Here is a 17,395-nt window from a genome sequence, read left to right on the forward strand (position 1 = left end):
GTCGGTATATAAAAGCCTCTAATAAATAAATAAATAAATATCCCTTCTTTTCCTCAATAATGGTCCTAGTGATCTCATCTTTGCTAACCAGAACAGGGGCAAAGCCACAACTGGATCAGCACATTTGAGTTGACCTGAGTGAGATGGGAGCCATGACTGATGGTGTGTTTATCCCACACTATGACTTCAAAGAGTGCAGAACGTGCCTGTATTCAGATCAGAAACATTTTGATTGTATTTGTGTTTTAATCTTTATTGAAAACTTGTTGCATTCAGGGCCAATGTGAAAGTAAATCAGGCCTACGGTAAGATTACACTGTAGTCTCTGTGGCTGAGGCCCTGTAAGTGGTATCCATTTGGGTGTGTTATGTACTCTGTAGCCCAGCAGTACCAGTTCCAGCTGGGCGAAGGCCTTAATAGCAGAGATTATATCTTACAGCCAGGGCTGCAGCAAATCCTCCCTCAGGAAAGAAAGGTGCAAAATTAAGATGGATGAAGAATCAGGGCAGAGGAAGGACCAGGATGGAGGTGCAGAATCGGGATGGTGGAAGGAGCAGGATGGAGGTGCAGAATCAGGATGTTGGAAGGAGCAGGATGAAGGTACAGAATCGGGATGGTGGGAGGATCAGGATGGAGGTGCAGAATCGGGATGGTGGGAGGATCAGGATGGAGGTGCAGAATCGGGATGGTGGAAGGACCAGGATGGAGGTGCAGAATCGGGATGGTGGAAGGAGCAGGATGGAGGTGCAGAATCGGGATGGTGGAAGGAGCAGGATGGAGGTGCAGAATCGGGATGGTGGGAGGACCAGGATGGAGGTGCAGAATCGGGATGGTGGGAGGATCAGGATGGTGGAAGGAGCAGGATGGAGGTGCAGAATTGGGATGGTGGAAGGACCAGGATGGAGATGCAGAATCGGGATGGTGGAAGGATCAGGATGGTGGAAGGAGCAGGATGGAGGTGCAGAATTGGGATGGTGGAAGGACCAGGATGGAGGTGCAGAATCGGGATGGTGGAAGGATCAGGATGATAGAAGGAGCAGGATGGAGATGCAGAATCAAGATGGTGGAAGGAGCAGGATGGAGGTGCAGAATTGGGATGGTGGAAGGACCAGGATGGAGGTGCAGAATCGGGATGGTGGAAGGATCAGGATGATAGAAGGAGCAGGATGGAGATGCAGAATCAAGATGGTGGAAGGAGCAGGATGGAGGTGCAGAATTGGGATGGTGGAAGGATCAGGATGGAGGTGCCTTCTGAAGAAAGTGGAGTCTTTCTTTCTTTGAATGCCTGGATTCGAGGGTCTTGCTGAGTTTGAGAGCATGTTGGAATGTCCTTTGGAAGTCCCCAGAAAGAGGAAACAGAAATTATCTCTAGGTGAAAACTTGCCATGGAAAGATTTAAAAGCTGGGAGATGTAAGTGCACAGAAAGCAGCGGCAGCGACTTCCTCAGTCTGGGCTTATGCTGAACATGTTACACATCCCTCTCTTGTCATTCTCTCTGACTGATTTCTGAATCCTCTGCAAGGCCAACAGGTCCCTCCCTTCATTCTCCTGACGTGGAATAGCGAAGAACTGGTCCCTGAAATCTCACTAAACCAGCATTCCTGAGGGAAAGGAGCATTGCCCTCAAATTGCTGTACATTCAAATGGGTCTCGTCTTGCACTCTCATCTCTGTCATTTGCACACTTATTTTTTGCTAGAGAACGTTTGTTAGTGTTAGTGCACGGGTGCTGCTCAAGCATTGGTTTGTCTCCTCCATGAGACAGAGCCAGGAATATGGACATTATATGGCTAAGGAGCCACGCTGGAGTCACTTTTGGCAGGCCCTCAGCTGTGTGTGTGTGTGTGTGTGTGTGTGATCAGAGGTCCTGGGAGCCTTGCCTCTGTGTCCTTCAGGTGTTTCTTAGTGCTGGAAGTCACTTTCACCCTCCTCCACCCTGGCAGGACTCTCGCTGCTCAGTGAGGGAACAATCTTCGGGACTCAGACCTCATAACCCAGACTGTGAGGGCTTGGGTTCAGTGCAGAGAAGATTTGTCGCAGCCTCAAACCAGGGACCACGGGTGGAGTCAGGCCAGGCAGAGTGAGTGAGACCGGCCGTGTGCCACGTGTCCGATTGTCTGTCCCAGCTTTCAGCAGCATCTCTTCTTGGGGGGATCTAATGACGTCAGCTTAATAGAATCTGTCAGGTAGCTCTCGATGGACTGCAGGTACTGGAAGACAGAAGACACCAGCAGACAGATAAATGCTTGGGGACCCACATGCTAGGTTTTGCCTCCTCCTGCCTCGACAGACTCAGGGCTTGATGTGTAAAGATTAGTGCAGCAGAGCCTGAGAGCTGCTCCATTCCCACACGGCCCCGCGTTCTCAGCAGAAGCCTCTGATCTCTCTGTAGTGGGCTGCCTTGACTGAAAGAAGGGCTTTTATAAGGGGATTTTTCTCAGCACTGGAATAAATTAGAAAAGACAGTGATAAGTGGTACCCAGGAGCAGGATGCACAAACCTAAGAGGCTGCAAGTAATCAGATTTGCTACCGATTCCCCCTGTACCTTGCAGTCCCAGGTACAGCCAGACTCAGGGGTCAGTAACCTGCAAAGGGATACGAGGGTAACATTCCTTCCAAACGCAGGTCATAAGAACATAAGAACCTGCCATACCGGGTCAGACCAAGGGTCCATCAAGCCCAGCATCCTGTGTCCAACAGTGGCCAATCCAGACCACAAGAACCTGGCAAGTACCCAAACACTAAGAAGATCCCATGCTACTGATGCAATTAATAGCAGTGGCTATTCCCTAAGTAAACTTGATTAATAGCCATTAATGGACTTCTCCTCCAAGAACTTATCCAAACCTTTTTTGAACCCAGCTACACTAACTGCACTAACCACATCCTCTGGCAACAAATTCCAGAGCTTAATTGTGCGTTGAGTAAAAAAGAACTTTCTCCGATTAGTTTTAAATGTGCTACTTGCTAACTTCATGGAGTGTCCCCTTGTCTTTCTACTATCCGAAAGAGTAAATAACCAATTCACATCTACCCGTTCTAGACCTCTCATGATTTTAAACACCTCTATCATATCCCCCCTCAGCCGTCTCTTCTCCAAGCTGAACAGCCCTAACCTCTTTAGTCTTTCCTCATAGGGGAGCTGTTCCATCCCCTTTATCATTTTGGTTGCCCTTCTCTGTACCTTCTCCATTTCAATTATATCTTTTTTGAGATGCGGCGACCAGAATTGTACACAGTATTCAAGGTGCGGTCTCACCATGGAGCGATACAGAGGCATTATGACATTTTCCGTTTTATTCACCATTCCCTTCCTAATAATTCCTAACATTCTGTTTGCTTTTTTGACTGCTGCAGCACACTGAGCCGACGATTTCAATGTGTTATCCACTATGAAGCTTAGATCTCTTTCCTGGGTGGTAAGTCCTAAGATAGTGACATGATGTTAAGTTCTATAGCAAGGATTATTTTTCCCTATATGCATCACCTTGCACTTGTACACATTACATTTCATCTGCCATTTGGATGCCCAATCTGCCAGTCTTGCAAGGTCTAGTTTAAAAGCTGCTCTGTCTCCTTTTTAAAGGTTAGCGCCAGCAGTCTGGTTCCACCCTGGTTAAGGTGGAGCCCAACCTTTCGGAAGAGACTCCCCCTTCCCCAAAAGGTTCCCCAGTTCCTTACAAAACTGAATCCCTCTTCCTTGCACCATCGTCTCATCCACGCATTGAGACTCTGGAGCTCTGCCTGCCTCTGGTGACCTGCGCGTGGAACAGGGAGCATTTCAGAGAATGCTACCCTGGAGGGTCTGGATTTCAGCTTCCTACCTAAGGGCCTAAATTTGGCTTCCAGAGCCTGTCTCCCACATTTTCCTATGCCGTTGGTGTCATTGCAGTATGAGCCAGGCTGGGATTTGCCGGGATAGTTGCAGAGGGAGATACTCACATGCTGAAGAGCTTTCCTTGCCAGTGCTTCGAAGGCTTGCTGGACATTCACGTCATTTTTAGCACTGACTTCAAAGTAAGGAAGGTCTCTTTCTTTGCACCAGGCTGCAGCTTTGTCCTTTGACACCTGTGAGATGGAAGCACACTGTCAGGTAACTGTGTTCATCACACCATGGGGGGATAAAGTTGCATGAGAAGGGACCGGCTAGTTGCCAACTCCTCTTTCGTTTGCCCTCTGCACAGCCAAGACAGAAGCCAAAGTATGCAAAGGCCATGCTGGGTCATTGAACCCAGAATGCAGTCCCCAACAATGGCTAGGCTGGGTCACAAGAATCCAGGAGATCCCAACAAATAGATCCATTTCATTCCTTAAATACTTATCGTCAATACACTTGTTTTATGTAACTCGTTTACTGTTATCACTGTCCTATTTAAATGTTTTCAAATGGTCAGCTCATTGCGTTCAATTTAGTTATTAAATTACCTTTAATGCCTTAATTCCTTGTTACAAATTCCCTTGTTCTATTTGTTTCTGTTAACTTTGTTCTGTGTAAACCGGCATGATGTATCTACGAATGCCCATAGATAAAAAAAAAACTTTAAATAAATACATACATTTCTTGTTAGGCAGCCCTTATCCCTGGGAGAGGACAAGTGGTGGCTTTCTCCAAATCTACCCAACTAATAAATATTTATGGACTTTTCTTCCAGGAACTTTTCCAAACCCTTTTTAAACCCAGCTGTGCTAGATGCTTTAACCACATCCTCTGGCAACAAATTCCACAGCTTAATTGTGTGTTGAGTGAAAAAAATACTTTCACCCATTTGTTTTATGTTTGCAGCCATTCATTTCAAGGAGAATGTTCTAGTTCTTGTACTGTTTGAAAGAATAAATAACCATTCTCTATGTATCTGTTCCTTCCCACTCATGATATGATAAATCTCTATCATATTCCCTCTCCTTTGTCTCTTCTCCAAGCTGAATGGCCCTGGAATTCATTTGGAAGGAACAGAATATAAAAGTGATTAAATAAAACTTCTTTAGCCCTTCTTCCTAGGGGAGCTGTTGCATCCCCTTTCTCATTTTTATCACCTTTTACTCTAGTTCTGCTCCGTCTTTCTTGAGCTGGGGCGACCAGAATTGCAGACAGTACTCAAGGTGAGGCTGCAGCATGGCTTGACACAGAGGCAACAGGATATTCTATGGCGTCCTCACATTTATTCTCCAAGGTCCTTTCCTAATGATTCTGTTTGCCGCACACCGAGCTGAGGATTTTAACATTTTGTCCACAAGGACTCCAAGGTCCTTTTCCTGGCTGCTGACTCCTAATACAGAATCCAGCATTGCCTACCTGTAGCTGAGAATATTTTTCCCTGCGTGCATCACTTTGCAGTGTCTAAATTAAATTATAACTGCCATTTAGTTGCCCAGATTGCTCCTTCTGCAATTCCCCATAGATTGCTAACTACCTTGACTAATTTAGTATCATCTGCAACTCTGATCACCTCATTCGGTGCTCCCGTATCCAGGACATTACTGAGCAAGTTAAACAAGGCTGGTCCCACTACAGACCCCCGAGACACTCTGACCACACGGCCCCGCGCTTTGCATCCTATCTTCTAACCAATCACCTGTTAGGGAGGTGCAACCCGGAAGCACACGGGGGAAACGGCGCGCACGTGTGCATCTCATTATTAAAACCACAGGCTCGCGCGCCCTGTTCTTGCGTGCACGCGCGCACTGCTGAATCGGAGGAAACAAATGCACGTCCCTGGGTCCTGTCTCCGCCCATCCTGGGACTTTTTCGTTTCCTGAGAAACTCCACCTACATTACCTTGACTTGTAACAGATTAATAAGGCACAGCCTTCCTCGTTAAACCATCTTTATCCATATGTTCAGTGGTTTTGTTCTAAGCAGTAACATGCACCATTTTAGCTGGGACTAACGGGAGGCTCACTGGTCTGAGGCTGCTCGGGTCGTCTTTTGAAACCTGGGGATAAATTGGCTTCCCTGCAGTCCTCAGGCTGGAGAGATTGCATCTCAGCTCCTTCATAGCATCAGATCCTGGTGACTGGTTTCTAGTTTATCCGTTTATCTTTCAGATTCACCTGACCTGTTTCAGTTTCTTCAGCATCTACAAACAGTGGTTCCCTCCTTACTAAAGACCAAAGAATTAATTTCGTTTTTCTGCTATGGCCTTAGGCTTCCTCACTTCCCCTCTTACCCCCTGGTCATCTAACGGCCCAAACGATTCCCTTGCAGGTTTCCTGTTTTTTAATCTTGCATTACCAGTGTTTGCTCCTGGCCAAGTCTCTGCTCAGCCTGCATCACCAGTATTTGTCATCCAACTTCCCAGTGCTAATGCTATCTCTCACCAAAGATACTTCTTGACCGCCTGACCGATCCCCGACCTCTCCCCTCCTTCCCTACCCCCCACCCCTGTAGGTATTCTCCTCCTCCTCCCCTCCCTCCATTACTTTCCCCCCAAATACCGTCACTGCCTTATTTAACTCATTTGTTAAAATTAACATGTACATTTGTATATTATTCCTGTATATAATTCATGTATTGTCCCCTGTTAACCCTCTCCCTGTTAATGTTAATATTGTAAAGCTGGTTGCTAAGTTATGTTATATTGTGAACCGAGGTGATGTTTTTTTTCAAACGTGCCTCAGTATATAAGGAACCTCAAATAAATAAATAAATGCGCCTTCTTAGGTCCTGCTTTCCATTTCTAAAGGATTATTGCAATTCACTTTACACTGGATTATCTAAAACGGTTTTGAAAGCCTTGTAGACAATTCAAAATGTGACTGCAAGGATTTTAAGGATCCACGTGCATTTATTTAGATTTTTTATATCTGCTTGAAAGCAGCTTACATTCAGGTCTTGTAGGTATTTCCCTATCCCCAGAGAGTTTGCAATAATCTCAGTTTGTACCTGAGGCAATGGAGGGTAAAGAGACTCGCCCAAGGTCACAAGGGGCAACAGTGGGACTTGACCCCCTAGTCTCCTGGCTCGTAGGCTACTCCTCCACTCCACTCCCTTGCTTCTGTACTGGGATCACGTCATTGACTTCCCTTACATTGGATCCATGAGGGCCTTAGCAAGGGGTCAGCTCACTATTAAAGGCCTAAAAACCTCGCCAACCACTGACGGCCGCAGAGCGAAATCTTCCTGATGTGACTTTGATTACTGTTTTCTTGCTTGGTCCCCTAACATCGAGTAATATTTGATAATTTATACATTTTCCCAGCTGCCTGCTCAGTTCTTTTCACTTCTTTGCTTGGGCTCCGGTTGATGTCTTGCAGGTTTTATGTGTCTGTATTGGTTTGGTTTATATTATGTATGCACAACTGTAACCTGACTGGCTCACTGGATTGTGCGGGACAGACATTAAAAAAAAATGAATCAATCAAAGCCTTTTAGGCTTTAACAGCCTCATTCATAGCCCCATTCAGCCACTGTGAGGGAAGCCTCCTGCTCAGAGCCCACCTTCATTACCTGCCGGGCGCTGATATCCACTTTATTCCCCATTATCACCATGGGGAAGGTGCCCACTGAGGGACGGATCCTTTGCAGAAAGTCCTGCCTCCAGTCCTCCACAGAGTCAAAGGACTCCTGATCGGTCACATCGAAGGCCAGGATACAGCCGTCTGAGCCCTTGTAGAAACTGGACACTACTGAGCGGAAGCGCTCTTGACCCCCTGTGTCCCAGATCTGGGAGAGAGGGAAGATCACACCATTAGACAGAAACCCCCCATCCCTTCCTGCTACACCTCTCCCTAAATTTTGTATTAATCAGGTTTGTTCTTACTTCTAGCAAAATGTCTCAAACCTTCAGGCAGAGCACGAGACTTCAGTCCCCAGGCAGAACTGGGGATAAGTGCTCGCTTCCCTCACACACTGCCCCATCCGCACAGCAGAAGCAGTGCACGCTTCCCTCACACACTGCCCCATCGCACTGCAGGCACAGCAGAAGCAGTGCAAGCTTCCCTCACACACTGCCCCATCACACTGCAGGCACAGCAGAAGCAGTGCAAGCTTCCCTCACACACTGCCCCATCACACTGCAGGCACAGCAGAAGCAGTGCAAGCTTCCCTCACACACTGCCCCATTGCAATGCAGGGACAGCAGAAGCAGTGCAAGCTTCCCTCACACACTGCCCCATCGCACTGCAGGCACAGCAGAAGCAGTGCAAGCTTCCCTCACACACTGCCCCATCACACTGCAGGCACAGCAGAAGCAGTGCAAGCTTCCCTCACACACTGCCCCATTGCAATGCAGGGACAGCAGAAGCAGTGCACGCTTCCCTCACACACTGCCCCATCGCACTGCAGCGACAGCAGAAGCAGTGCAAGCTTCCCTCACACACTGCCCCATCCCACTGCCACTGTGGAGTTATGGCATTTATGGATTGTGAGGGAAATTTTGTCTCTGCGCTCATTCAGTCTCGATATTGCTCATTTGTGCTAATTATGGTGGTTTTATGTTACTGCGTTTTATAGCTAGGCCTACCTGACCCTTGGGAGCTAGAATGAGACTCTATCTGATGTCACCAAGAGTCCTGAAGCTCCTCCCACTTCCCAGGTGTGACTCAAGAGCTTACCTGGAGTTTTATGCTGGTGTTGTCAATATTGATGACCTTTGTAAGGACGCTGGCTCCAAGGGTGGTCCGATAATCCTCATAAAACCTCTTATTCACATACTGCTGCAGAAGTGAGGTTTTCCCTACCCTTGTGAAAAGAAACAAAGCAATCATTTCTTGCATCCTGAAGCTTTGGTGTTTGGGCTGAGGGACTACAGCCTCAATCTACCTTATCTGCTTGTTTGATAACAAGTTTCTGTAGGAGCAGTGAATGCATCCTGAAAGCTGCACCTTGGAAGCCTAAAGATTACAGGCCTTGGAGAAAAAGTCGGCAGCAAAGTTTGCACAGGGAGTTTCTTACCCCAGTGAGCCCAGAATAATAATCTTCAAGTCCACTTTCTTATTAGAATTCATGAAGAGAAACTAGAGGGGAAGAAAAGGAGAAAAAATGCTGAGAGAATGTACAGTGGTGAACCCAGCACTCACTATCTGCTCACTCACTTACTCCTGCCCCACCGCCAACTCACCACCTCTCCCACCTCTCTACCATCTCCTGACTCACCACCTCTCCCACCTAGAACCCCCTAACCCATCACCTAACCCACCTATCCACCACCCCTCGATTCTCAACCTCACTCACCCACCACCATCTCCTGACTCACCACCTCTCTCATCTATCCACCACCCCTCGACTCTCAACCTCACTCACTCATCACCATCTCCTGACTCACCACCTCTCCCACCTATCCACCATCTCCTGACTCACCACCTCTCTCACCTAGAACCCCCTAACCCATCACCTAACCCACCTATCCACCACCCCTCGATTCTCAACCTCACTCACCCACCACCATCTCCTGACTCACCACCTCTCTCATCTATCCACCACCCCTCGACTCTCAACCTCACTCACTCATCACCATCTCCTGACTCACCACCTCTCCCACCTATCCACCATCTCCTGACTCACCACCTCTCTCACCTAGAACCCCCTAACCCATCACCTCACGCACCTATCCACCACCCCTCGACTCTCAACCTCACTCACCCACCATCTCCTGACTCACCACCTCTCTCACCTAGAACCCCTAACTGATCACCTCACGCACCTATCCACCACCCCTCAACTCTCAACCTCACTCACTCACCACCATCTCCTGACTCACCACCTCTCTCACCTAGAACCCCCTAACCCATCACCTCACGCACCTATCCACCACCCCTCGACTCTCAACCTCACACACCCACCATCTCCTGACTCACCACCTCTCTCACCTAGAACCCCCTAACCCATCACCTCACGCACCTATCCACCACCCCTTGACTCTCAACCTCACACACCCACCATCTCCTGACTCACCACCTCTCTCACCTAGAACCCCCTAACCCATCACCTCACGCACCTATCCACCACCCCTCAACTCTCAACCAGAAGAAAATAGGATAATGCATAAGAGTTGGCAAGTTAAATCTAAGACATTGATAAGACAGGCTAAGAGAATTTGAAAAGAAGTTGGCCATAGAGGCAAAAACTCACAAAAACTTTAAAAAATATCTTCGAAGCAGAAAACCTGCAAGGGAGTCGGTTGGACCGTTGGGTGATCATGGAGTTAAAGGGGCACTTAGAGAAGATAAGGCCATTGTGGAAAGATTAAATTATTTCTTTGCTTCAGTGTTTACTGAAGAGGATGTTGGGGAGATACCCGTACTGGAGAAGGTTTTAAAGGGTAATGATAGAGATGGACTGAACCAAATCACGGTGAACCTGGAAGATGTGGTAGGCCTGGTTGACAAAATGAAGAACAGTAAATCACCTGGACTGGATGGTATACACCGCAGGGTTCTGAAAGAACTAGAAAAAGAAAATTCAGACCTATTAGTAAATATTTGTAACATATCATTAAAATCATCCATTGTACCTGAAGGCTGGAAGATGGCCAATGTAACCCCAATATTTAAAAAAGGATCCAGCAAACTATAGACTGGTGAGCCTGACTTCAGTGCTGGGAAAAATCGTAGAAACTGTTATAAGGAATAAAATCACAAAACATGTATATAAACATGGTTTGATGGGCCACAAATCTCCTACATTTTTCTGAAGGGATTAATAAACATGTGGACAAAGGTGAACCGATAGATGTGGTGTATTTGGATTTTCAGAAGGCATTCAACAAAGTCCCTCATGAGAGGATTCTAAGAAAACTAAAAATTCAAGGGATAGGAGGTAATGTCCTTTTGTGGATTGCCAGTTGGTTAAAAGAAAGGCCTGGACTAGGGGGCATTCCATGAAGTTAGCAAGTAGCACATTTAAGACTAATCGGAGAAAATTCTTTTTCACTCAACGCACAATAAAGCTCTGGAATTTGCTGCCAGAGGATGTGGTTAGTGCAGTTAGTGTAGCTGGGTTCAAAAAAGGTTTGGATAAGTTCTTGGAGGAGAAGTCCATTAACGGCTATTAATCAATTTTACTTAGAGAATAGCCACTGCTATTAATTGCATCAGTTCATCAACCAACCTCTTCCCTTCAATAATAATTCTATAACATATACCAATACAAGGGATGCTTGTGTCCTGGTATTACTTATGTACGGTGGCTATTGTTCAAGGACAGACAATTTTATGGGTGTCCTTCTTTTTAGCCCCGTCTATTAATCTTTATTATCCAAAATTCAATGTAGATTTTCTATTTTGTCTTTTACTTTTTTATCTAAAAAGATCCCCTTATCTCCCCGTTTTATGAGGCGACCCGCTACTTGTTTGTCAATACTTATCAGGACATCCGTCTCAATTGCTTCTCGCGGGGATCGCGTCTGCCTGCGAGAAGCAATTGAGACGGATGTCCTGATAAGTATTGACAAACAAGTAGCGGGTCGCCTCATAAAACGGGGAGATAAGGGGATCTTTTTAGATAAAAAAGTAAAAGACAAAATAGAAAATCTACATTGAATTTTGGATAATAAAGATTAATAGACGGGGCTAAAAAGAAGGACACCCATAAAATTGTCTGTCCTTGAACAATAGCCACCGTACATAAGTAATACCAGGACACAAGCATCCCTTGTATTGGTATATGTTATAGAATTAATTGCATCAGTAGCATGGGTCTTCTTGGTGTTTGGGTAATTGCCAGGTTCTTGTGGCCTGGTTTGGCCTCTGTTGGAAACAGGATGCTGGGCTTGATGGACCCTTGGTCTGACCCAGCATGGCAATTTCTTATGTTCTTATGTTCTTAACTCTTGAAGAAAATATTAAACACAAATAATTGAGTTTGATCTTGATAATACCACCTCATCTTTTGACTCCTGGGATAAAATTATCAATGAAATAGCAGATACCCTATGCCCAATCCAGATAAAAATGTTCCAAAATAAAGGAAACACAACTAAACAAAAAAAACCTTGGAACAGTGAAGAACTAAGGCACACTAAATAGACCCTGAGGAAATCTGAAAAGCAATGGAGAAAATGCCAATCTACGAATCCCTAGAAAATACAAACCCTATTAACAAAATACCGAGAACAAATCAACAAAGAAAAAAATGACTACTACGCTAAACAACTTCATGGTGTTAAATTTAACTCCAAATTACTCTTTGAAACAGTCAAAAACCTAATCAAGAACCCATCCTCCTGCACATCAAACAACCACAACTTTTCTAAAACTCACCTAACGAATAAGCTACCTCGCAGTTAAAACAAAAAATCAATGCTCTAAAATCACAAATCTCTACCCACTCAGCAACCAAAGAACCTGAGGAAAAACCTGGACAAGTAAAAAGGAGCTCATTCGACCCAGTATCTAAACTCGAAATAAACCAAATCATCTCTAAAATGAAGCCTGCTACCCACCCACTGGACCCTATCCCTGCAAGTGCACTGAAAACAGTAAACAGTGTAATAACGCCGATTATTCACAACCATAATAAACCACTCGCTAGCAGAAGGTTTGCTCCCCGAAAGGGCAAAACAAGCTGTGATTAAACCAATCCTAAAAAATAAAACTGGCAGAATCAAGGATTGGGACAATTACTGACCAACATCCAACCTGCCTTTCATCACTAAGGTCCTAGAAAAAGCAGTCGGACGGATTTTAAAAGCCCTGCTCGCGTAAATCCGCCCGGATTTACGCGAGCAGGGCCTTGCATGCCGGCGCGCCTATTTTCCATAGGCCGCCGGCGCGCGCAGAACCCCGGGACGCGCGTAGGTCCCGGGGTTTTTGGAAGGGGGCGTGTCGGGGCGTGTCGGGGGTGGGGCCGAACGTCGCGGCATTTTGGGGGCAGGGCGTGGCGTTTCGGGGGCGTGGCCGCGCCCTCCGGAACCGTCCCCGAGTCGGGTCTCGGCGCGCCAGCGGGCTGCTGGCGCGCGCGGATTTACGTCTCCCTCCGGGAGGCGTAAATCCATGGATAAAGGTAGGGGGGGGGGTTAGATAGTGCCGGGGGGGTGGGTTAGGTAGAGGAAGGGAGGGGAAGGTGAGGGGAGGGTGAAAGAGAGTTCCCTCCGAGGCCGCTCCGATTTCGGAGCGGCCTCGGAGGGAATGGAGGCAGGCTGCAGGGGAAGTGCATGAGGGCGTCAGATACCCCATCCTGCCGCGGCCGGAAGATCCATGTGCTGCAGGGGAAGTGCATGAGGGCGTCAGATACCCCATCCTGCCGCGGCCGGAAGATCCATGTGCTGCAGGGGAAGTGCATGAGGGCGTCAGATACCCCATCCTGCCGCGGCTGGAAGACCCATGTGCTGCAGGGGAAGTGCATGAGGGCGTCAGATACCCCATCCTGCCGCGGACAGAAGATCCATGTGCTGCAGGGGAAGTGCATGAGGGCGTCAGATATCCTGTGGACCAGTTTTGAAAAAATCCCCATGGCCGATATTTTCCTGCAATCTGCCCCTAGTCCTCTGGCAACAGAGTCCACGGCTTGATAGTACCTCCTATGATTTATGTTAAATCTGCTGATTTTCGTTTCATGGAGTTTCCCCTTGTTGAAGTATTATTTGACAGGGTAAAGAACCGTCCCACCCCACTCCTGATTTTATAAACCTCAGCCGTCTCTTTTCCGAGCCGCACAGCCTCCCATCATAGGACAGCCGCTCCATCCCCTTTATTACTGATTTATATTCCACCTTTCAGGCACATTCAGGTACTGGAGGGATTTCCCTGTGCCCAGAGAGTTTGTACCTCTGAGGCACTGAGGGGTACAAGGAGCAGCAGTGGGATTTGAACTCTGGTTTCCTTGCTTCACAGCCCCACTGCTCTAATACTAAACTATTCCTCTACTTTATCCCTACTGTTGTCCTTCTCTGCCCCTTTTCCAGGTCTGCTCTGTCTTCTTTGAGATGGGACAACTGGAACAGCACACAACACTCAAGGTGCAGTCACTCTGTGATCTTTCTATTTTATTCTCCATTCCTTCTTAGATCATTCCTAATAACCTATTTGCTTTTTTTGACTGCTGCTGTGCACTGAGCCAAGGATCTTAATGCATTATTCCTGGGTACTGACTCCCGAAACAAAACCCAGCATTAAAAACCTGTCGTTGGGGTGATTTTTCCCTTATGTGCATCACGTTGCACTTTTCCACATTAAATTTCATTTGTCATTCAGTCGCCCCACTCCCAAGGTTCCTCCTGCAGCTCCTCACATCCCCTGCTGTTTTAACAGTGTTGAATAATTTTGTGTCATCTGCAAATTTGATCTCCTTACTGGTCGTTCCTTTTCCAGGTCATAGTAACATAGCAGTGATAGCAGATAAAGACCAAATGGGCCATCCAGTCTGACCGTAAGTGGCTTATGGTGGTAACTGCCGCTCCTTGCAGGTCTCCCCCATGTGTCCCGATAAAGGCAGTAACTACCGCCCTGTTCAGATCATTTATGAATCTGGTAAACAGCACAAATCCCAATACCGATCCCTGGGACATTCCACCAATGATCTTTCTCCAGCTGGAAAACTGATCATTTAGTCCCACTCTCTGTTACACATTCACCAGAGGACACTGACTCCTAGCCCACGGCTTTGCAATTTCCTCAGGAATCTCTCGTGGGCAACCTTGGCAAATGCCTTCTCAAAATCCAAAAATGCAGTACCCACCTGCGCGCCTTTATTTACACCTTAAAAAAATCTGAAAGATTGATCAGGCAAGACTTCCCTTTCCTGAAACCACGTTGACGCTTCCCCATTGAGCCAGGCCGCTCTATGTGGCCAGTGATTTTGTTTTTAAGAATGCCTTCTATCATTTTGCTTGGCATCGATGTCAGACTCACCAGTCTATACTTTTCTGGATCACCCTTGGAACCCTTTTTAAAAATTGGTGTCGTATTGCTAGGGACCTTTGTTTTCAGTTTACATTTTATTTCTCCTGGGAATTTATCAGTGTTTATTACAAAAAGAACAAAAAAAGATATTTATCTGGAAAAATAGCAAGTCATTATTTCTGCTGTTTTCTCCTGTGTCTGTGGAATTGATAAATTCCCAGGAAAAATAAAATACAAACTGAAAATGAAGATCCCTGCATATTGGCCAATTTCCAGTCTTCAGGTATTGTGACTGTTTTAAATGACAGGTTACAAATTACTAGCAACAAGTTTGCAATTTCATATTTGAGTTCTTTGGAGTGGATGCCATCCGGTCCTGGTGACTTGTTACTCTTCAGTTTGTCAATTTGAACTATTACATCCTCCATTTTCACAGAGATTTGTTTTAGTTGCTCAGGATTATCACTATTAAAGAATGTTTCTAGTGTAGGTATACTCTCAACATCCTTCCCAGTAAAGACCGAGGCAAATAATTAATTCAGTTTTCAGCTATTTCCATGTCCTTCCTAAGCACCCCTTTTACCCTTCAGGTATCTAGAGATCCAACTGACTCCCTCACAGGCTTTTTCCTTCAAATGCATTTGAAAACATTGTTATTATTAGTTTTTGCCTCTCTGGCAAGCTTCTTTTCAAATTCTGTCTTACTAATGTTTTACATCTATCTTGCCAATGCTTATGCTCTTGCCTATTTTTCTTTGGGTCTGTTTTTCATTTTGTGAAAGATACTCTTGACTTTAACTGCCTCTTTTACTTCACCATTAAACTATGCTGGCAGTCATTTGATATTCCTTCCACTTTTTTTTAATGCATGAAATACATTTTGTCTGGGCTTCCAAGATGGTATTTTTAGACAATGTTCATGCGTTATGAAAAACTAGCATTTGTGTGTGTGTGTGTGTTTGCATGTGTGGGGAAATGCATTTAATATTACAGTTACAGCCTTCCCCTGTTTGTTTGCTTATTTATTTATGAGAGCTTATTACTCATCAAATGACAACAAGGCCCTCTAGGGGAGGTGGAACAGCTACAAAAAGTACAACAGTTCAGCATAATACTGACTCATCATACAAGACAAGCAGCAGATAAAACCAAAAGGAATACGGAAATCAAGTAAAAGCTTCCAAAAACAAATGAATCAATTCACTTCCTAAAGTGGAGGTATTGAAACTTCTGAAGCAAGCAACATGTCCTGTTCTGTGCAGAATGCTAAACGGTGTAGATAGGAGAGGCAGGTTACTCACAGGCTGAGGCCACAGTTTGCCCCCTGCAGAAGCGAGCCCTCCCTGCTCATGCTGGCTGCCTTCTCCGTCCTGTCCAGCTGGAGTCTCCTCAAAGTCAAGACCTTAAAGCAAAGAACCAAACCACCCACATTCTTCTGGGGAGTTTCTTCCTCTTACTTTGCTCCTTCGGATGGTTTCTTTGTGTCTGTCTCCTTCTCTCGGTCTGGAGTTTTTTTCTTCCTGTTTCCGCCTTTTTCTATTTCCCTCTCTCTTCTGTATCTCCCTCGCCCCGTGTCTTTCTGTCCCTCCTCCTCCCTGTGTGTATCTCACTCTCTGGTTCTCCTTCTCCCACGCCCCACTTGTATGTATGTGTCTTTCCCTCTCCCTGTGTGTGTGTGTGTCTTTCCCTCTCCCTGTGTGTGTGTGTGTGCGTCTTTCCCTCTCCCTGTGTGTGTGTGTGTGTGTCTTTCCCTCTCCCTGTGTGTGTGTGTGTGTGTCTTTCCCTCTCCCTGTGTGTATGTGTGTGTGTGTGTGCGTCTTTCCCTCTCCCTGTGTGTGTGTGTGTGTGTGTGTCTTTCCCTCTCCCTGTGTGTGTGTGTGTGTGTGTGTGTGTCTTTCCCTCTCCTTATGTGTCTTTCCCTGTGTGTGTGTGTGTGTGTGTGTGTGTGTGTGTGTGCGTCTTTCCCTCTCCCTGTGTGTGTGCGTCTTTCTCGCTCGGTCTTCTCTTGCCGCTCTGTCTGACACTGTTTTTCCTTTGCTGGGAGTAGGAGGGATTACCAGTGGCAGTCCAGCGATGACATCATTACCAGCTGTTTCACTGCACCAGGACCCAGGACAATTCAGGCTTTAATGAGAAAGCAAGAGGCTTAGGAGAAGCCCTGAGATAGCTCTTCCTTATACTCATCTACAAACTATTTATTCTCCTTCACACTTCCTGTAAAACATGACAGCTTCCCTCTCCCCGGCTGCTCTCTCTCATTCCTGCTCCTTTATCTTCTCGGGGAGAATTGCACAGGGATATCTGCGAGAGCCTCTCCCTCTCTGCTCCCCACCTGGATTCCATTAAAGATTTTGCTGAAAATTCATAACTTCAGAAACTCTGCCTGTAATTCTCCAGAACCTCATCCAATACTGTTAAGAATCCCAGCCTCAGGAAAAGGCACTTCTCCCTTAACCGTATACAGCAAAGCTTGCCCAAGGAAAGAGCAGGGCACACACTGATCACTTGCTAACATCTGTTCCCCTGTGATAATAAGACCAGAGATTTTGCTAATCTATGATAAACAGTTATTAGATACTTAGCTCTTAACAGGGCCAGACTGAGGATTAGGGGTCC

General features: G+C 46.3%; 1 protein-coding gene across 3 annotated transcripts; it reads right to left on the reverse strand.

Annotated features, from left to right (window-relative positions):
- Positions 1-259: 259 nt before the first annotated feature.
- LOC115074341 (ras-related protein Rab-7b-like) lies at positions 260-16,530 on the reverse strand. 3 transcript variants are annotated; one of them, XM_029573691.1, is made up of 6 exons: positions 16,237-16,523; positions 8,895-8,956; positions 8,555-8,681; positions 7,449-7,664; positions 3,944-4,069; positions 260-2,210 (listed from the first exon to the last, which is right to left on the reverse strand). In XM_029573691.1, the coding sequence occupies exons 2-6, from the start codon at positions 8,945-8,947 to the stop codon at positions 2,130-2,132; spliced, it is 603 nt and encodes a 200-aa protein (XP_029429551.1). In that variant the 5' UTR covers positions 8,948-8,956; positions 16,237-16,523; the 3' UTR covers positions 260-2,129. The 3 variants fall into 3 exon arrangements, with proteins under 3 accessions (XP_029429551.1, XP_029429550.1, XP_029429552.1); XM_029573690.1 differs by having other exon boundaries at positions 16,081-16,520; XM_029573692.1 differs by lacking the exon at positions 260-2,210 and adding an exon at positions 2,235-2,443 and having other exon boundaries at positions 16,081-16,530.
- Positions 16,531-17,395: the final 865 nt, after the last annotated feature.

Source organism: Rhinatrema bivittatum, chromosome 12 (genome assembly GCF_901001135.1).
Source record: "Rhinatrema bivittatum chromosome 12, aRhiBiv1.1, whole genome shotgun sequence".
Classification (NCBI taxonomy): Eukaryota; Metazoa; Chordata; class Amphibia; order Gymnophiona; family Rhinatrematidae; genus Rhinatrema; species Rhinatrema bivittatum.

Coding starts and splice junctions, on each gene's coding strand:
- LOC115074341 (XM_029573691.1), bottom strand. CDS start 8,947: ATGAATTCTAATAAGAAAGTGGACTTGAAGATTATTATTCTGGGCTCA. Junction 7,665..8,554: donor ACACCAGCATAAAACTCCAG/GTAAGCTCTTGA, acceptor CCTCTCTCCCAG/ATCTGGGACACAGGGGGTCA. Junction 2,211..3,943: donor CAAGGAAAGCTCTTCAGCAT/GTGAGTATCTCC, acceptor TCTGTCTTCCAG/TACCTGCAGTCCATCGAGAG.